Source organism: Hemiscyllium ocellatum, chromosome 6 (genome assembly GCF_020745735.1).
Source record: "Hemiscyllium ocellatum isolate sHemOce1 chromosome 6, sHemOce1.pat.X.cur, whole genome shotgun sequence".
Classification (NCBI taxonomy): Eukaryota; Metazoa; Chordata; class Chondrichthyes; order Orectolobiformes; family Hemiscylliidae; genus Hemiscyllium; species Hemiscyllium ocellatum.
In genome coordinates this window covers 68,316,944-68,338,736 of record NC_083406.1, presented here as the reverse complement: position 1 = coordinate 68,338,736, position 21,793 = coordinate 68,316,944, and the positions used below count along the sequence as shown (strand labels likewise).

General features: G+C 40.3%; 1 protein-coding gene across 1 annotated transcript in view; it reads left to right on the top strand.

Moving 5' to 3' along the window:
• Positions 1-21,793, top strand: part of LOC132816433 (TBC1 domain family member 8) — a 112,617-nt gene that overhangs the window by 39,602 nt on the left and 51,222 nt on the right. Inside the window, exons 2-5 of the mRNA XM_060826009.1 lie at positions 10,391-10,501; positions 12,842-12,960; positions 15,061-15,289; positions 19,624-19,864. Coding sequence (XP_060681992.1) covers positions 10,391-10,501; positions 12,842-12,960; positions 15,061-15,289; positions 19,624-19,864 — 700 coding nt within the window. The remainder of the gene's footprint in view (positions 1-10,390; positions 10,502-12,841; positions 12,961-15,060; positions 15,290-19,623; positions 19,865-21,793) is intronic.

Here is a 21,793-nt window from a genome sequence, read left to right as displayed (position 1 = left end):
CCCACCTCCATTATCGTTGCATCAAAACCCCGCCCACTGATGAACTAGCTTCTTATTAAAAAGATTTTACAAAAATTTGGGATAGAGTATGTTTATTTTGAAGAGCCCTTTGACTTATGGATCATTCATTACAGGCCACTCCTTTGTCTCCTCCTTGAGCTGGAAACCCTCTGGTTCATGGCCTGTCAGTTGCCCTTAATTGGACAACATACCTGTCTCCTGGCCATTGGGTGATGCCCTTCAGCTTTTTCTGTAGGGACAAGTTCGCTATTTTTGGTATCAGTTCCGACTTGGTTCTTGTTTACTAGGAAAGTTTAATCTCTTGTCAAGAGGAAGAAGGCGGCTTATGTTAGGATGAGACGTGAAGGCTCAGTTAAGGTGCTTGAGAGTTACAAGTTAGCCAGGAAAGACTTAAGAGAGAGCTAAGAAGAGCCAGGAGGGGACATGAGAAGTCGTTGGCAGATAGGATCAAGGAAAGCTCTAAGGCTTCCTATTGGTATCTCAAGAATAAAACCATGACCAGAGTAAGATTAGGGCCAATCAAAGATAGTAGTGAGAAGTTGTGCGTGGAGTCCAAAGAGATGGGGGAGCACTAAATTAATACTTTTCATCAGTATTCACACTAGAAAATGACAATGTTGTTGAGGAGAATTCTGAGATACAGAGTACTGGACTAGATGGGATGGAGATTCACAAGGAAAAGGTGTTAACAATTTTGGAAAGTGTAAAACTAGATAAGACCCCAGACCAGATGGGATTTATCCTCAGTTTCTCCGGGGATGCCAGGGAGGAGATTGCAGAGCCTTTGGCTTTGACCTTTATCGTCATTGTCTACAGGAATAATGCCAGAAGACTGGAGGATAGCAAATGTTATTCACTTGTTCAAGAAGGGGAGTAGAGTCAACTCTGGTAATTATAGACCAGTAAGCCTTACTTCAGTTGTGGGTAAAGTGTTGGAAAAGGTTATAAGAGATAGGATTTATAATCATTTAGAAAGGAATAGGGATAGTCAACATTGGTTCTGTGAAGGGTAGGACGTGCCTCACAAACCTTTATTGAGTTCTTTGACAAGGTGACCAAACAGGTGGACGAGGGTAAAACAGTTGATGTCATGTATATGGATTTCAGTACAGCGTTTGATAAGGTTCCTCAGGGTAGGCTATTGCACAAAATACGGTGGCATGGGATTGAGAGTGATTTAGCGGTTTGGATCAGGAATTGGCTAGCTGAAAGAAAACTGAGGATGGTGGTTGATGGAAAATATTCATCCTGGGGTTCAGTTACTAGTGGTGTACCACAAGGATCTGTTTTGGGTCCACTGCTGTTTGTCATTTATATAAATGACCTGGATGAGGGCATATAAAGACGGGTTAGTAAATTTGCGGATGACACTAAAGTCGGTAGAGAGTGTTGAAGGATGTTGTAGGTTACAGAGGGACATAGATGAGCTGCAGAGCTGGGCTGAGAGGTGGCAAATGGAGTTTAATGTGGAAAAGTGTGAAGTGATTCACTTTGGCAGGAGTAACAGGAATGCAGAGTACTGGGCAAATGGTAAGATTCTTGGTAATGTAGATGAGCAGAGAGATCTTGATGTCCATGTACATAGATCCTTGAAAGTTGTCACCAAGGTTGATGGGGTGTTAAGAAGGTCTATGGTGTGTTTGCTTTTATTGGTAGAGGGATTGAGTTTCAGAACCCTGAGGTCATGCTGAAGCTGTACAAAACTCTGGTGCAGCCACACTTGGAGCATTGTGTACAATTCTGGTCACTGCATTATAGGAAGGATGTAGAAACTTTAGAAAGGGTTCAGAGGACATTTACTAGGATGTTGCCTGATATGGAGGGAAGGTCTTATGAAGAAAGGCTGAGGGACTTGAGGCTGTTTTTGTTCAAAAGAAGAAGGTTGAGAGGTGGCTTAATTGAGACATATAAGATAAGCAAGGGCTAGATAGGGTGGACAGGGAGAGCCTTTTTCCTCAGATGGCAGTGGCTAGCGCAAAGGGGACATAGCTTTAAATTGAGGGGTGATAGATATAGAACAGATGTCAGAGGTAGTTTCTTTACTCAGAGAGAAGTAGGAGCGTGGAAAGTCCTGCCTGCAACAGTAGCAGACTTGCCAACTTTAAGGGCATTTAAGTAGTTATTTGATAAACATATGGACGAGAATGGAATAATGTAGGTTAGATGGGCTTAAGATTGGTTTCGCAGGTTGGCGCAACATTGAGGGCCAAATGGCCTGTACTGAGCTGTAACATTCTTTGTTCAGTATTCTATGTTTGTCCCCTGAGGGGAAATTCCTTCCCCTGGGGATTGGAAATCACCGCTGATGTTAAAATACAGTAAAAAAGTCAAACAGAAACCCAACGTACTTCAAATTTGCCAGCTTCCAGTTTTCACTGTTTTGCTATTAAAATGTAGGGCAGCCTGGAATCATTTTTAAGAGTGGGCTATTTTTATTTCATTTAGCCTTGGCTTCTTAGGTTTTGGGAAACCCCACTGTTGCAAAGATGCATGAAATATTGCATCTATAATTTACAAAATTGCCTATTGATCATGACATACAGGAAAGTTTCTTCCAAATTTGGTTAAAATAAAAACTACTACCCACCAACATTTTTGACTGGCATTAGATCCCACTGACCTCCACGGTGGGTGTGTTACAGTTCGCTTAGTCAGAGTTGCTGTGTCAAAGTGCATTTCTTGCACGCATCCATGTAAACTGGAATTTTGGATAGCGATAGTACAGGCTCCAATGTTCTTTCTATCACAAAGTTGACGAGGAAATTGTTCCATGCTCAAAATTGGGATGTATTGGAAGCATTTGCAAGGTGATCTTCATACTATTTGTCCAGCTTCCTTGACCATCGAGGCAACAGGTCAGAATCAAACTTTTGGCTCAGAATTGGTTTCTATCCTCTCAGCCACAAGGCAACCTGACTTAACCATAAGTCAGCTTTTTTTCTTAAAAAAAAGTGCAGCATGTTCAAGAAACCTGTCCCATTGGTTGTGGATCTCACCACAGTGATCCTGCGTGGCACTTGCATACTGAAGTTGTGTAACCATCTGCAAATTAAGATCACTGCAAAGGTGTTTGTCCTCTGCTTGTTATTTGAACAATAAACATTGCCCCAACCTTCTCTTTTGGAAGTTAGCTGCTTCTCCAATTGTCACTTTAGCCAGGCATGTTCCAAAACCATCCCTTTCTTTGGTGGTTCTTTCCTATGGACACTATGCAGTAATTGTGAGTCCAGGAAATCTTGAGTCTTCGAGAGTCACAACGTGTGATGTGTTCAGATCCAACTCGCATTTTACTACAAATTCTAGCAATCTAAAGAAGTTTCCAGTGAGTGCCAGGTAATGACTCAATGATTCTTGGAATTTGTTTCAAGACCAAATTCACCCCCTGAAAGTTGGAACTAGCTCCTTCTGGAGTGTATGCTGCTTGAACAAAATAGTTTGCTTGATAAGATTGTCAGATGATTGATTTAAACTGAGTTTGAAAATAAAAACACACAACCAATTTTTTTGACTCTGAAACATTGAAACGCCAAGCAACGTGACATTGTAAAACACTTCACATTCAATTTTTGCTGAGCTGCTTATTATCTAAGAGTATCTATCAAATTGTTTGTGAAGGTCTGAAGCTTTTATTTGTCATAATTTTGATATCTGGTGTAAGTTGAAAATACCTATAGGTTTGCAAATGTTAATTTTTTATACATCAATTTTCTGCTGGTACATTTGACCGCTTGGCTGAATATAATCAAATGGTAATTTGATGCTTTTTGTTTGTGAATTTTTTGTTTGAAACCAACTTGATTCTGCTCAGTTCCTTGCCCTCTAGTGATTACTATAGCAAATTAACATTAGTAACAATGAATAACTTGTTTTGAGTGATTTCACTTTATTAATGCTAGTGTCACATGCTAGATCCAATGTTCCCTATCTTCAAAAATAGCTGCCTATGTCCCAAGTATATGATGCCGCTGGAATTTCTTTCTTTATGCAATGTTCTCAGTACTAAATCAATAAGGACTGCTTGTGAAATTGGATTTATTGCTCGTTTACCGGGCTAATACATGTTTTCCAGGGCTGCTTGCAAAGAGGCTAATTGATCTGCGGTTTGTTCACTGTGCATTAAAGAATTTTATTGAAGAAGCTATCTAGTTCAGATCTGTCTGCAAAATTGAATCCGTTTGCTTATAAGCACTCTTTAAAAAGACTGGTTTTCTCTACCTGCAGTGTAGTCAGTCAGTTTATCATCTCAACCAGATGATTGGTTTCTCTCCAGCCGATGTTTTTGTTATTCTACCCTCTCCGCTATCTTTTGATGGATTTTTATTTTACTGATGACCACCCTCTGGTTTTTCAGCTGTGAATGAAGATGCAGTCAATCCTGATTCTAGTTGATTCCTGAGTATCAGCGGCAGTGGGATGAGACGCTCTTAAACGGGCATTACTATAATTGGCTTTCTGGCATGGATCTTCCGGTACAGTCTCAATGTGCACTCATCTTGATGTTGATCGGCAGCAGCTTTTACACTGCTGTTGAGTTTACCCAGAACATTTCCATTATCCCTGCTGAGTGTGACCCCAGACAATTGTGGCATTTGCTGCATAGAAGGAAATGCCAGCTGAGCCTGCAAGTTCATCTGTGCTCAGAGTGACTGTACAACACTGGACATTAGTGTGAACATTCAGGGAGAACAAAAATGTGCAACATTATTTCTCCGACAGTAAAGAAAATGACCATAACTCCCTTGTAAACATCAATGTGAGCCTTCACTGGTACATTTTAACTCTCTGACCGAGCTAATTTCAATATTATTATCAATAATACAATACACAATTGAATAAAATAAAACCGATGTAATGTGAAATAGTTACAAAAAAAAAGTTTTGGAAAACACCCATGCCCATTTGTGTGCTTTCAATAAGCCTTGTGGTGGAAATTGTTCAAGTTTCTCATCAGCTATGAAATAAAAATCACCTGTGATGGAGTTGGCCAAGAAAGGTCTTTCCATTTGGCTGGGAGGCTCCAGGTAGTCTGTCCAAAGCTGCTACGTAATCAGCTGACAGTGGATTCATCACTGAAGAACTTAATCCATCATGTGATCACACCGGAAAGTGGAAATGGTGTGTACAGTTATGTTGCCAAGAATGATATACTATGGATAACATCTCTTCTACCTCCTCCCACCCCCCCCAAACAAGGATTGAACCCTGAAAGAATGTCCTGTGAATTGGAATTATATCCTATAGAAGGAATCACTGAGCAAAAACTTTACTGTGTTGCTGTTCAGGTAGTGTTCCCCAAATTCTCTATGAAGAATCATCCTCACAGCTTCAGTTTTTGTTGGTCTTTGGAGATGTGAGGTGTAGCTTGCTGTCCCCAGCAAGATGGCAATTCAGGATTTCTTTCATTTGTCTTTTGTTTCATTTACTAATGTGTTTATTTGTCTCTGCCTATTGTAACTGTTCAATCTTCACTGCTCATGTTGGTGTCAAGCTCAGCACTGAACAACTACATAATGATAGTTATTGCAACTTGGCCAAAGAAACCCCCTCATGGTGATTTGCGTCTTGAATTTTTTTATTCATTCATAGGATGTAGATGTTGCTGGCTCGGCCTGCATTTGTTGCCCATCCCTAATTGCCCAAGAGAAGGTGGTGGTGAACTGTCTTCCTGCACCTAGTAATTCCATCTTGTGTAGAATAGATTACTTACAGTGTGGAAACAGGCCCTTCGGCCCAACAAGTCCATACCGACCCGCCGAAGTGCAACCCACCCAGACCCATTCCTCTACATTTACCCTGCACCTAACACTATGGGCAATTTAGCATGGCCAATTCACCTAACCTGAGCATTTTTGGATTGTGGGAGGAAACCGGAGCACCCAGAGGAAACCCACGCAGACAGTGGGAGAATGTGCAAACTCCACACAGTCAGTCGCCTGAAGCGGGAATTGAACCCGGGTTAGCAGTGCTAACCACTGTGCCATCATGCCGCCCACGATGTAGTTTATTCACTTTTTTTTATTACACCGTGCAATGACTCTGCTTGGCTAGGCACACACTGTTCCGCATCGTGGCAAGTTCTGCTTTCTCCTCAGCTAAGAAATAAAAATCCCTGAAATAAAATACATAACAGTAATGTGCCTTCTGATAGCCATCTTACCTCAATACACACAAGCTGAAAATTATGCACTGTATAAACAAAGCTTAGGAAAGCACTTTATTCCTCTGTATTTAATGAACAAGTGATACTACTGCTATATATTATTATAGTGCAGAACAAAGTGTGGGAGAGACTCAGCAGGTCTGGCAGCATCTGTGGAGAGAGAAACAGAGTTAACAGTTCTGAAGAAGAGTCATACAAGATTTCAGCATCTGCAATATTTTGCCTCTATACAGTTCAGGAACCTGGGGCAGCACCAAGAAGAGAGGAACAACTGGATGTGTGGAGTGACAAGAATGGACCAAATCAGCAACCAGCAATTCCGGGTGGGGGGGGTTAGTACAGATTATGCGGGGAGTGAAGAAAGTAGCCAAGAAGAAGTTGGCATTTCATCTGTTGCTTCTCTCTCACACAGCAAGAAGACGTGGAAAATCTAAGACTAGATAGAACGTTGCAGTGGAAAGAGATATGAGCACAGCAAGATTCTCTGAGGGATGGATGACTGCCAGGCAGAGGTGATAAAGATGATTTATGGCAACCCTGACAAAAATGGGAAAAGGTGAAAGGGGGAGGAAGAATTGTTGTTGATAAGATTATTCCGAAAAGCTTGGTTCAGTATCTTTCACAGCAATTATTCCTTGCTTCACTTTGTGCTATTTAAACACACTGGTGTGAAAAGCAACTTTTATTTTGACACCATAGAATCTTTCTGGTCAAGATGGGTCAGTGGTTAGTGGGGTGGCACGGTGGATCAGTGGTTAGCACTGCTGCCTTACAGCACTAGGGTTCCGAGTTTGATTCCCACCTTGGGCGACTGTCTGTGTGGAGTTTGCACAATCTCCCTATGTCTTTGTGGGTTTCTTCCAGATGCTCCGGTTTCCTCCCACAGCCCAACGACATGCAGGTTAGGTGAATTGGCCATGCCAAATTGCCCATCGTGTTCGGGTCTGTAGGTTAGGTGCATTAGTCAAGGGTACGTATACGATAATAGCGGAGTGGAATGGGTCTGGATGGGTTACTCTTCAGAGGGTCGGTATGGACTTGTTGGACCAAAGGGCCTCTTTCCATACTGTAGGGATTCTGTGATTTGCTGCAAGGCCACTTGGAGACTCCAATGCAATTAACTGACTGCCTTCTGCTTAAGTGTTAAAATCATATGCACTTAGAAAAAAATCAGATGGTATTTATTTTCTGTTGAATTGAATGCATTTCATGTCTTACTGAACCAAGGGATCCTTCCACGTACATCAGAAATTTACCTGTACCTCTATTAATGTCATCTACTGCATCCATTGTACCCGGTGTGGTCCCCTCTATATCCGTGAGGCAGGACGCCTTCTTGCGGATTGTTTCAGTGAATCTCTCTGGGATACCTACACTCACCAACCCCACTTCCCCGTGGCTGAACACTTCAAATCTCCTCCCACTCCGTCAAGGACATGCAGGTCCTGGGCCTCCTCCACTGCCAAACCATTATCACCCGATGCCTGGAGGAGGAACGCCTCAATATTTCACCTTAGGACCCTGCAACCACATGGGATAAATGTGGATTTCAACAGCTTCCTCATTTCCCCTCCAACAACATTTATCCCAGTCCCAAGCCTCCAACTCGGCACCGCCCTCTGGACCGGTCCATCATTCCCCCCTCTGACCTATCACCTTCTCCCGCACCTTCATCCACCTAATCACTTTCTCAGCTACCTTCCCCCAAACCCCACCCCCTCCCATTTAACTCTCAAGCCCGACCCACAAGCCTCGTTCCTGGTGAAGGGCTTATGTTCGAAATATCGATTCTCCTGCTCGGATGCTGCCTGACCTGCTGTGCTTTTCCAGCACTACACTCTCGGGATTGAGCATAGACATGTGAATGTAATGTTTAACAATGTCTGGAATCCAGTTGTACAGCAAAGCAAAGTAATATGCAGCAAAGCTGTTTCTTTGGCAAACGATAGATTTATTTAATGCCAATGTCATTGCCAAAGAACTAGAAGACAAATACAGATCACATTCTGCTCTGTTATGATTTCAAAGACAATATTGACTTAGCTCTTGAATACAGCAGTTTCTATGGCACTGTGTAGGATGAGATTATAATATTTAAATCCATGGTAGTTGTGGATTTCATGACCTTTTTTTAATGCTAACCAGTCTCTTAGCTTTTGATTCCAGAAAAAGATGAAATTTGCTTCTTGTATACTTCATGTTTGGTAACTAAATGTTAATAATTTAGAGGCTTTTGGAGATTGACCAGACAGCTCTTCTGCACTAAAGACATTCTCTGGTTGCGTTATTCCTCCATTTCCAGTACAAATAAAATAAATTGAAATAACTTTATAGCTGTTTCTTTCAATTTGCTGGGTCAACAGTTTTGTGTTTGTTTATGTATTCCTTCAACATCAAAAATGTCTTCAATCCTTAGAGTGATGACAGAAGTTAAAACAAGTGGGTTACACTGTTTTGGAGCTTATGGCCATATTAAATACTTATCTATACCTGGCATTGTTGTAGCAATTTACAATGTGTTTTTTTCTCCTTTTGTTTCTGTGGAAGCAATCTTTGTGTAAAAAAAAGGTTTATTAATTCTTAAGTTTACATGATGTGCTCATTTGCTATACAAATTCTGCTGAAATGCTTCTAATAGTTTACTGACCAGGATATTAACCAGGAGAAAGTAGCACAGTGCTCATTCTCTGGGTTTGGTTTGAATACATTATCAACTGGTCCACGTTCATATTTTCTTTTTCAGAACTAGGTCCCAATTTTTTTTTGATACCAAGCACTAGGGCAGCGAAAGCCAGTAAATAAACCATACTGGTAATGTGACAAATGGGGGGAGGAGAAAAAAGTATTGAATGACTTTACAGACCCAATCTCATTAATATAAAGCCTTCAGTTACAAAGATCTGACTTGATTTCCTCATTTTCATTCCCTACATATAGCTGGCAGCATTGGTTCAAGGGACAAGAGTAGGTCTATTCCACCATTTTAGAATCAGGCAGCCATGAATGTTATGCTTCAAATAATGTCTTCTGCTATTTTATAAGTTAGGCTGAAGACAATGAAGCAGAAAATTAAACCACACCCCAATTCATTATAGTCTTATTGATTGTTGAGAGATTTGCTAATCTCCTCCTTTTTCAAATGGAACAACAATACACTGTTGCATCTTCTACCTGGGACCATTTCTATTGCCTCACTACACAGGATAGACTCCTGATGAGCGAGGATAAATCAACTTGAGAGATTGTGATTGGGAGAACTTGCAGACAGCACTTTTGAAATCTTCTCGTACAACCTTGATTGAGAATCCGTGTTATGACATGGATGTTTGGCTCCTGTAGCACACTTTTGTTTAAAAGAAAATCTTTACAGTGATGCTTCCTTCCTTGTTCTTAGCATTTTGGTAGTATTTAATCAAAGCATAATTGTTTAATTCTCCAAAACAATTTCAGGAAACTGACTTTTGAACCACTTGGTGGATACAAGATCAGTCCAGTGTTGACAACTTTGATTGTAGTTGGTTGAAATGCAAACAGCAGAATATCTTGATCTGTCACGTAGGTAATGCTCTGAGGCTGTTTGATCCATGCAATGCCTGTTTTTTTTCTGGCTTTGCACTTTCAGTAACATTAATTACTTTATCATTTTTGTTTGTTTTATACCTATGCCTATACCTATACATATACCTAAGTCACAGCTTAACCACTGAAAAGTAGGTTGGCATTACAGGTTTAATGAATGTGAGCTTGGCTCAGTGTTCTTCATGTTAACTTTTTTCTGTATCGTGATTGTCAAGTTGATAGTTCTAAAGATGAGTCATAGTGGACACTGCTTCCTTCTTCACCATTAATGCCAGACTTGGTGAATTTCTCCAGCATTTTGTTTGGTTCAGATTTCCAGCATCTATAGTACTGTATTATGCTTTTATTGCCAAGTTGCTGTTGGTTTGAACAAGTACCAGAAACTTGAGTTCTTCAGTGTGGACAACAAATGCTGCAGTATATTTTTCTAGTGTTCTTGCTTAAGGTTCTTGGGGCAGAGCAGTAAAACAAATTGAACAAATGGCCTCCAAATAACCTTGGTCTATGTTCATTTTGTCTCATTGCCAAGAGAGTCATAGTAGGATTCTTTTCATTGATCTTAATCTAAGATTGTTCAATTGTTGTTTGTTGAAGGCTACTGGTCTAACGTATACTGTTAAATTTCTATAGGTTTGCTGGTGGGAGCTTTAGATGCAGTGCTGGACTCCAATGCCCGTGTTGCTCCATTTCGAATTTTGCATCAGATGCCTGGATCACAGGTGTATTGGGTCATAGCTTGTGGTATGTAAAATCTCCAGAAGCTTACCCTATTGCACACTGTTGAGAAACATGTTGTTACATTTTAAAAGTATGAAATTGGGATAATGTAGAGAATGAGATAATTTCTTAAATGTGCAAGAGATTGAATGCATTTTATTTATTTAATTAATGGTATCCAATTTTCAATCAGAAGCCTAAATTCAGAGATTTTTTTAGCAAGATACTTTATTAATGAAACCCAGCAAACTAGTAAATACTGAACATATACTGTGTATAAATGGAAAGTAGACAGAGAGAGAAAACAATTGCAGGGTAGAGTAAAAGAACATGATGGAAGCATTCAAAGGCACATTAAGGATGAAGGAAATGAAAACTATGTATACTTGAAGCAATTGATTAAAATTAAAGTACATTTTTTGGTTCTGTAGTTTGACAATGGTAAGAGTTTAAATACAATTCAAATACAGTTGAGTATTATTTCTCAAATAAGAATAAAAGTCTGTTTATATCCGTATTTCCTGGTGGCTTCTATAAAAATATACGGTTGTTGGTTTGACCTAGTCCAAATCCCTCTTTCATATTGAAATCCATTTGATGGAATTGGTCCCATCAAAGTCCCTATTCCTCCAGTGCCATGCTTTACAGTTAACTGTAAAAAAACTACCAGCAAAACATCTGTCATTAATATTTACTATTTAAAGAACCTCAGTAAACTAGCACTCTGTGTCAATGGTTCAATTGGAATGAAGGTGTGAGTCTTATTTTGTTAGAACAAAGTTACAATAGCTTAATATAACTTGGAGGAGAAAGTGAGGTCTGCAGATGCTGGAGAGAGCTTCTTCAAGGAAGGCATCCTTAAAGAAGGGCTTATGCCCGAAACGTCGAATCTCCTGTTCCTTGGATGCTGCCTGACCTGCTGCGCTTTGCCAGCAACACATTTTCAGCAAAATATAACTTGCCCAACCAAGCCATTCATACAAAAAAAAGAGGGTGCTGGAAAAGCTCAGCAGATCTCACAACAGCTGTGAAGAGAAATCAAAGTTTCAGGTCCAGTGACCCTTTCTCAGAAGTAATGGTAGCTAGGAAAATGTTGGTTTATATGCAGAAGATAGGATGGGGGAGAGGGTAAGGAGTTAATGGTAGGTAGGCACAGAGCCCAAAGAGAGAGAAAAACCAGCTGAACAGAGAAAGGAATCGATAACAATTTGGCTGGGAGGATAAACAGCTGTTAATGGAGACTGTTAGTGGCTAACAAAGGTAGTGTGTAATGGAAGACTATGTGATAACCAGGTCTGGTATGTGTGGTAGGAGTCAAGGACTTGGGGGAGTTCAGACACTGAAATTATTGAACTTGATATTGTGTCCAGAGGGCTGTAGCATCCCCAAATGGAAATTGAGGTATTGTTCTTCCAGCTTGTTCTGAGCATCTCTTGGAGTACGGCAACAAGCCTGAGATGAATGCTGGCCAGGGAATGGAATGGTATTTTAAAGTGACAGGCAACTGGAAGCTCAGGATCTTTGTCGTGGGCAGAACGTAGATGTTCTTTGAAACGGTCACCCAGTCTACACTTCATTTCCCTGATGTAGAGGAGACCACATTGAGAACAGCAAATGCAGTAGACTAGATTATGAGAAGTGCAAGAAATGTACTGCTTCACATGGAAGGTGTGTTTGGGCCCTTGGATACTGAGGAGGGAGGAGGTAAGTGGGCAGATGTTACACCTTCGGTCACAGGGGAAGATGCTGTGGAGGGGCGGGGAATGATTGTTAGGAATGAAGGAAGAGTGGATCAGGTTATCCTGGAGGGAACGGTTCCTGCGGATAGCAGATAAAGGAGTGAAGGGGAATATGTGTCTGGTGGTGGCATCTCGCTGGAGATTTATACACTTGAGGCAAAAGATTCAGCCACATATTTGTTTTAAAAAAAAGTATCCAAATTTCATTGCCAAGGGAGCTGATTCAGTCACATTGAGCTGCTCCCCAACATGTGTGCAATGGAAAAGGCTGGAGAGGACATCCAGTACTAGCCAGTGCAGGATTATCTTCCTCTGACTCCAGATGCTGGTTAGCAGCCAGGCCTCACCTGACTAATTTTGGTCTCACTAGTTAGTAATATGAGACAGCCCATAGGAAGCAAATCTTTCATCAATAAAGTCTTTTTCTAAAACTCGTACATTTAATCCACTTCTTTTAGGCACTTCCTTTTTATGCAAATCCATTTCAGAAGTTGTAACTTTCAAATTTCCCTGTGTTTTGGTGTGTTAAGGAGAATTAAACTACCATAAATTTTGAGTATAAACGTGTCACAGAATCCAAGATATCATCTCAACATTTATGTTTTGTTTTGCAAATCATCATCAGGCGCTACTGTAGAAGAAATCCATCCGCACTGGCAGTGGTTAGAACAGAATCTTCTGCACACTCTTTCAGTATTTGACAATAAAGACGATGTTATTAGCTTTGTCCATGGTAAAGTGAAGGTAAGTGCAACCCATAAAAATTGTTTTAAACAATTGAACCTGCTTTGTGGGGCATTGGAAAAAGCTAAAGAATGACCAATATATTTTTTGTATTGTGTGACGTATTTACAGGTAATCCCTGTTTTGATGTTGAAGAAGCAAAAATACATTATTGTTTGGATAATTAGCTTTTGCGCATCATTTTTAGAATGCATTGGAACACTTCATTTGGCTCCCATATGGGTGAAATCTTCAATTCACAAGAATCTACCTGATTTTACCTGAATTAAAAAGTGGTGCAACTTACTTCGACCACTCTTGGTTTAATGGGAACTGTTGGGAGGGTGCTTATAATGGATAACATTATATTCTACTTGTTGTCTTATCAAAATGACTAAAGCCATCTAAAAGCTATGCCTGCTGGAAAGTGAGAGTTCATATCCACAATATGGACAGCACAGTGGCAGTGGTTAGCACTGCTGCCTCACAGCGCCAGAGACCCGGGTTCACTTCCCGCCTCAGGCAACTCTCTGTGTGGAGTTTGCACATTCTGCCCGTGTCTGCGTGGGTTTCCTCCGGGTGCTCCGGTTTCCTCCCACAATCCAAAAATGTGCAGGTTAGGTGAATTGGCCATGCTAAATTGCCCCTAGTGTTAGGTGAAGGGTTAATGTAGGGGAATGGGTCTGGGTGGGTTGCGCTTCGGCGGGTCGGTGTGGACTTGTTGGGCTGAAGGGCCTGTTTCCACACTGTAAGTAATCTAATCTAAATATATCACCAGGTTCAAAGCTATCACTGTTATAAATAAATGATGAGGTTAACATGAATAAGAACTTTGAAGTTCAATACAAAGGAAGTTAGAACAGGTTGCCAAGTTTGCTGTCTACATTATTGAATAAAGAACTGTTTTTGCTGTTTTACATCAAGGCTTACAACTAAAACAACAAGGTTTATGATTTCTGTACGAGTTCTGGTCAGGTATCAATATAAACCACGCGGCTGTGAATGAAGTCGTGCTTAAAAGTTGTGAAACTTTAACTTGTGTGTGTTCTGCTGATCACTACATTGGAGCATACACAATCTTCTTAGAGTTGATTTTTGTAAAAATCCATTCGCTCAACCAAATCCCCATCAGCAACTCTGTGATGCTACTGCAGAGTACTCTTTTCAATTACAAAGCAATTACATTTCTTGATTGAGCTAGTTACTGGGATTTGGGCTTATACTCATGAGTGGGTGGAACCTCCAACAAACTATATGTTGACAAAACCACGAGCAATTTATCAGAGAATTCTGGGCACGTTTATCTAACTACATCTTGAGCAGAAACTCCATTCCTTGATTTATAGCAAATATTACAGTTGCACCAGATGTTAAAAATGTTATTTTACTGAAACAGAAATAGATATTCAAAAACCTTACTTCTTTTTGTCTCCCCTGACTTTCATTGAATTATACATTTGTGAAATATTGCAACCCATGCAAGCATGTTCATGTGCAGACAGCCCTGGATTGTTAACAGTTCCATTCTTGAGTCCATTCGCAAGTTGGAACACCATACAGGGCAATATAAAATAGCCGTTTATTCATACAAGAAATGGTCATCTCTAAGATCTTTAAAATTACTATTAATACATATCTGTGTGAGATGCAGTTCATTAGTACAAACGTTTGCAACTTGTCTGTAAGTAAATCAGGAACTACCTGAACTCCTCATCAATATGTTGTGATTGTGACATCCTAAAGACTTGATCAAGAAGTACAATGCTTGAGATTTTAAGCTTTTTGTGACTAAACAGCTAATTACAATGTTCTATAAATTTAGCCTCAATTCATTACGTTTTTTAATTCATTCATGGAACATGCCCAGAATTTACTCCCTGTCCCTAGTTGGCCTTGAGAAGGTGGTGATGGTGGTGGTGAGCTGCCTTCTTGAACTGCTGCAGCTCATGTACAATAGATCGACTTGATGCTTTTTGGGGTGAGATTCCAGGATTTTGACCAAAGAAATTGATTGCTTGATACTAAAAGTGTGAGTGTCAAAATGGGCACAATGTGGAAAATGTAACTCTTCCATTTAGCTGTATTCTAGATTGTTTAAAGTTTTAATTCTGTTGGAATCAGGGTCTTATTGCTGAAGAAACCAGGAGCAAATTGGCAGAACAGGAAGAAGATCCTGAGAAGTTTCGAGAGGCTTTGGTGAAGTTTGAGACACGATTTAATTTCCCAGACTTGGAAAAACTGGTGACCTATTATTCGTGTTGTTGTTGGAAGGGGCGGGTTCCCCGTCAAGGTTGGATATACCTCAGCATCAACCATCTCTGCTTTTATTCTTTCCTGTTGGGTAAGGAAGGTAAGAAAAGATGAAGGGTGCAAACTAAATATATCAACTGTAGAAAGGCTGTTCTGTAATTTTAGAATTGTTCTTCACATTTATTATTATAAACTGGGGAGGTGATGGCCTAGTGGTACTATTACTGGACTGCTAAGGTAGAGACCCAGGTAATGTTCAGGGGACCTGGATTTGAATCCCACCATGGCAGATGATGGAATGTAAATTCAATAAAAATCTGGAATTAAAATGTCTAATGACTGAGAGTCCATTATTGATTGTTGGAAAAACTCATCTGGTTCATGAATGTCCTTGAGGAAACTAATCTGTTATTCTCATCTGGTCTGGCCTATATGTGGCTATAGCAATGTGGTTAACTTTTAATTGCTTTCTGGGTAACTAGGGATGGACAATAAATGCTGGACGAGCCACTGTTGCCCCCGTCCACTGAATAATTTGATTTTAATTTGTGTTTCGCTCGATCTGCTGGTGGAAATACATCGGGCAAGTTTGATATGCTTTAATTAGCTACATCACAAACTAGATGAGGTAGTATCAACAGCAAAAATCTTGTGGCTACATTGAACCAATCTTGCATTGAATGAGGGACCAAATATGCACAGGTGCTGCTTGATATCATATCTATCTCAGCATTTTTCTAAAAAACCTTATCAGTAGGGCAAATTAAAATTGTAACTTTTTTAGAAACGCTGTTTGAGCAGTTTTCTTACTTGAATACTTCAGTGGAAAAAATGAACTACTGAATGTCATTTCACTTGAGATCCAGGAAGTTTGGGTGATGAGTGATTCCATCATTTTGGCTAAATTGTCTGATTTCTCTGGCCGTATGATGTGTAATCTAATTGGGGAGATTTTAATAACTTTCTTTTATTTCTGTTGATCAAATTAAAGGAGCAGTTGTTCTCAACTTCTTTCACCAAGTAAAAATCCAGATATAAATTATGGATGTATGAAATACTAAATTTAATGAAGCACAATGGAAATTTGATGGCTATTTTAAAAGTATGGGAAAAAAGTTTGATTTTCTGTAAGTAGTTGGGAGGAGAGTGGAAAAGAAAACTTGTATGTCAGCTGCTACTTAGTTTTCAAATGATGGGAGGCTACAATTTGCAAATAAGCTTTAAATAAGCATTCCCTTCAATGGCCTCCTTAATGTAGAAGGATATTTACACAGATTCTGCCAAAGTTATTTACCATCCATTGTTAATGTGACAGGAAATGTATTAAAATAATGGACGAAGGGAGAATCTAGTGTGTATGTTACATGACTCTCCTACTGGTCAGGAACCAGGACAATTTATAATTCAGTTTGTGGGAATGTGGTTAGCTCTGCTGTAAATATGTTTGACAACTTGAATTCTATGCTCTCTGCCAATAGAGGAAATGTCAACTTTTTCCTTTTTACTTAATTTCCTAGTATTGTAGAAGTACTGGCTGCAATACATTTTGTTTTAAACTGTAAGCAAGGATAGGAATTTGCAAAGTTCTAAGTTAAAGTAGCCTCCAACACTCTAAATTAGTGTGCAGGGTTTGTTTTCTTCCATTTGCCCCTTAGTTCCTGCCACCCATCCTCTCCACATGCCCCTTCTCACTCCTCTTAGATTGTGCAGTAATGTGGCAGAATCTTTCATTGTTGATGCGGGTCTCACTAGAGACCCACTGGATCTTCTGCCAATTGAGTAGATCTGAGAGCACCAGTTTGTCCATTAGAATTGAGGCTCCTGGCCACTGGTGTCCTGCCCACTCAGAGTTGCTGGCTAATTCAAAACCGGGAGCTGCTGTGCTCCATTGAATCATGTGGAGTAATCCTGGAGTTGTGGGAGGTAGATAAATGACTTTGTAGCCATCACCACCCCAACACACCCCAACACACCCCTCCACCCCCATCACCACACCCACACCCTAAAATCCTGCCTTAGATCAAGTACTGATTGCCTTTGATCAAGCCCCATATGACAGCAAGCTAATTGAGCAATACGTTGGGTTTTGTTGTTGTGTGGATCCATTCTTTTTGTCTTCAGTATGAACGGCTGGAGATTTGGTTCGCTTAATAACTCTTGGTGCTTGGGAGCTAGACAGTTAGGTTAAAATTCTACTTCAGACTTTGACACAATGTTAGAGTAATACATTATCGAAACAGACCCTTCAAGGCAACCAGTCAATGCCAATCATAATCCCCAACTAAACTAGTCCCACCTACCTGCTCCTGGTCCATATCTCTCCAACCTTTTCCTAATCCTGTACTTACCTAACTGTCTTTTAAACTTTGTAATTGTATCCACATCCACTACTTCCTCAGGAATTTCATTCCACGCATGTTTCAGAAAAGATTTACAAGGATGTTGCCAGGGTTGGAGGATTTGAGCTTTAGGGAGAGGCTGAACAGGCTGGGGCTGTTTTCTCTGATGCGTCGGAGTCTGAGGGGTGACCTTACAGAGGTTTACAAAATTATGAGGGGCATGGATAGGGTAAATAGCCAAAGTCTTTTCCCTGGGGTCAGGGAGTCCAGAACTAGAGGGCATAGATTTAGGATGAGAGGGGAAAGATATAAAAGACGCCTAAGGGGCAACTTTTTCACGCAGAGGGTGGTTCATGTATGGAATGGGTTGCCAGAGGAAGTGGTGGAGGCTGGTACAATTGCAACATTTGAGAGGCATTTGGATGGGTATATGAATAGGAAGGGTTTGGAGGGATATGGACCGGGTGCTGGCAGGTGGGACTAGATTGGGTTGGGATATCTGGTCGGCATGGATGGGTTGGACCGAAGGGTCTGTTTCCATGCTGTACATCTCTATGACTCTATGACATGCTTCCCCTTTTGTGTAAAAAATAAAATGCCCCTGATGTCTTTTTTTAAATGTCTCCCCTCTCATCTTAAAAATATGTCCCTAGTCTTGAAATCCCCCATCCTAGGGAAAAGTTAGCTACCATTAACCCTATCTATACCCCCCTCCTGATTTTATACATTTTTTTACAGTTGCCTCTCAACCTCCTCCGCTCCAGTAAAAAAAAAGTCCCAGCCTATCCAGCTTTCCTTGCAACCCAAGCCTTCCATACTGAGCGACATCCTGGTAAATCTCTTCTGAACTGTCTCCAGCTTAATAGTATCCATCCTATAACTGGGTGACCAGAACTGGACACAGCATTCTAGAAGAGGCCTCACTGATGTCTTGTACAATCCCAACATGACTGCCCAACTCCGATACTCAAAGCTCCGAGTAATGAAGGCAAGCGTGCTAAATGCCATTTTAATCATCCGGTGTATATACGGTGTAAACTTCAAAGAATTCTGTACCTACACCCCAAATCCCTCTGTTCTACAGCACTACCCAAGGCCGTGGCATTAATTGTGTAACTCCTATCCTTGTTTTTTGTACCAAAATGCAATACCTCACATTTATTCAGATTGAACTCCATCTGCTATTTTTCCCTTTGTAATCTTAGAAAACCTACTTCATTATCTACTGTGCCGCCAATTTTGATGTTGTCAGCAATGTTACTAACCGTGCCTTCTATATTCTCCTCCAAATCATTATCTATAAATGGCAAACAAAAGATTGACTGACATACATTTGTGTAGCGCTCTATCTCACTCATCATGGTGGTCTCCTAAACTTTGGTTAAAGAAGTGCTTTTAAGGAGTAGGAGGATTTTAGGAAAGAGGATGGAACTCTGGTGGCTGAAGGCATGTCAACATGACTAGTGAAAGTTGAGGAAATCTACAAGAGGCTGCAGTCAAACGAATGGAGTACTCTGGGCCAGGATTTCTGGGTGAGATTATTCAGTCAGGAGGGGAAGTGAACATGGAAGGATTTAAGTAAGGTTGACAGATTAACTTGGAGCTTCTAGTATACTCTGACCAATGAAGGATGTGGCAATGTTAGTGTGACTTGGTGAGGTTAGAGGTGCAGCATTTTAGATGAGTGGATGTTTACAGAGGGTAATGAATAAGCTAGTCAATAGGGAGCTGCTGTTTTCTTTTTAAAAGAAATGATTGAATAGAAAATTATTCTTCAATGTTTCGAGGAGTTTTTAAGCTCTGCATTTTTTTTGTAGGTGAACAACATATGAGGCTTAATGGTCTGATGCTCTGAAAGTGTACTGCAAATTCTGCAAGCTGGTTACAAAGTTCTCTGCAAGAAATGTATTCGTTTTGAGCGAAATAAGTCTGTGTTAATCACGTGGCAGAGGTTGAGGCTTTGAGTAATAAAATATTATTAGGCAAATACATCGCTTGTAAAATGCACCGGCAATTACCAATGTAAATTTATAACTTTCTTGCTTAAAGCGAGCTTGTACCCTACATCCCTGAATATTGCATTTGTATGTTTCAGTGAAACTTATTATCCCCTGGGCTGATGTGAAAAGACTGGAAAGGACTTCAAATACCCTTATCACAGGAATAGTTCGAGTAACTACACAAAGTAAGGAACGTGATTTCTCCATGTTTCTCAACATAGATGAAACTTTCAGGCTAATGGAGCTATTGGCAGATGTGACTATTCGAAGGTTGCTGGACAATGAAGCATTTGAACTGGATCCTCCTCTACAAGAACCTACACAAATCACAAAGAAGTAAGGAACATAAAGGAAAATTTGACTTTTTTTTGCAAAGTGGCTAAGTTCTCAAAATAGCCTTTTGTGTATTTTATTTCTGTCATTTAAAGTGTATCTATTTTAACCATTTGCCATGCTTCCTTCTGGTTTTGCAACTTGATTTTAGATCATTTCTCATGTTGCTCAAATTAGTTTGCATACGTTCTGAATTATTGACTTGAAAATTATTTCCAGCACAAAAAGAGACAGTCAATTGATGTTCTCATGCAATATTTTAAATACTACATTAATCTAGTGCTTTCCTTTTGAGGGGAGATGCTAGTGTATTGGTAATGTTGCTGGATTGTTAATCCTAAACTCCAGGCTAATGGGTTCTGGGACATAGTTTTGAATCCCACTGTGACAGAGAGTGAAATTTGAATTTGATGAAATTCTAACTTGATAGTGACTGTGTAACTACAGACAATTCTAATGTAACGTGATAGTTCCGTTCTTGGGCAATCTCTATTATAAGAAGGTCATGCAATCACAGCGCCATTTAAACTAAAGGGACCAGAATCGCATTTTAGCCAATGCAGGTAAGGAAAGTTTGCATTCTACAAATAACGGTCTAGATTCTCCAATCACGTTGAAGCCAATTCGCATTGAAAAAACACGTGTTATAGCAGAACCAACTGTCCTATCAATTGTGTAAAAAACCAATCTGCTTCGTTAATTCTCTTTAGGGAAGGAGATCTGCCACTCTTGCCTGGTCTGACCTACATGTGACACCAGACCCACAGCAATGTGGTTTACCCTTATTTCTTCTGGACAATTGGGGATAGGCAGTAAATGCTAGCCGAACCAGTGATATCCCTATCCCATGAACAAACCTTTTTTGAAAAACTGGCCACATAGATTTTTTGAAGTTAACATTATCTGGCTGTGCAGCTATTTGGAGTTTATTATTTCCAGTTTTTTTTTGATCTGAGCAAGCTACATCCATTTTCCTTGGTGTCCCCTTTTCACCAGCTAGTCAAAGTGCTTTGACCTGTCAAGATCCTTTGGCTGTTCTGCTTCTATTAATTGTGCTCGCTGTAAGAGTCGTGATGTAAAATGAAACCTGTACAAGCAGACATCTGTAAGAAAGAAACTGTTGGCAGTTACAATGACTTGTAACAGATGCAACCTGAGTCTTGCATTTTGCAAGTATTCATAGTTTCAAAGTGAGACAGCTGTCATTGTCCCCAGTTGATGACTTAAATCACAGGACACATATCAATGTGAAGTGGCAATGGTGGACTAAAATTGTCTCTCTGAAATCTCTATTAGTGTTTGTAGAAACCATTTTGTATCCCTGGGACTGAATGCTTGTGTGGTTGTACTCTACAGGGAGAGCCTTTCTGCGGCTTTCCATTTCTCAAAAGCTGAGCTTTCCAAATATTCAGTGTTAAAGAATTGTATTGTACAGAACTACAGTCTAACTCGTCCATGCCGACCAGGTATCCTAAATTAATCTAGTCCCATTTGCCAGCATTCGGCCCATATCTCTCTAAACTCTTCCTATTCATATACCCATCCAGTTGCTGTTATGGTACCAGCTTCCACTATTCCCCTTCCATATTGACACCAGCCTCTGTGTGAAAATGTTGTCTGTTATAAATCTTCCCCTCTCACCTTAAACCTATGCCCTCTAGTTTTGGACTCCCTTACTTTGGGGATCAGACCATGGCTATTCACCCTATCCATGCCCCTAATTATTTTATGAATATTTAAACGGCAAACTCCTCAGCCTCTGATGCTCCAGTGAAAATATTTCCTGTCTATTCAGCTTGCCCTTTAGTTCCAACCCTCCAACTCCAGCAACATGCTTTATAGGTCTTTTCTGAATCCTTTCAAGTTTAACAGCCATGTATCTGCTACCCTTCGTCCTCCTAGATGGAAGTGGTCATAGATTGAGAGGTGTTG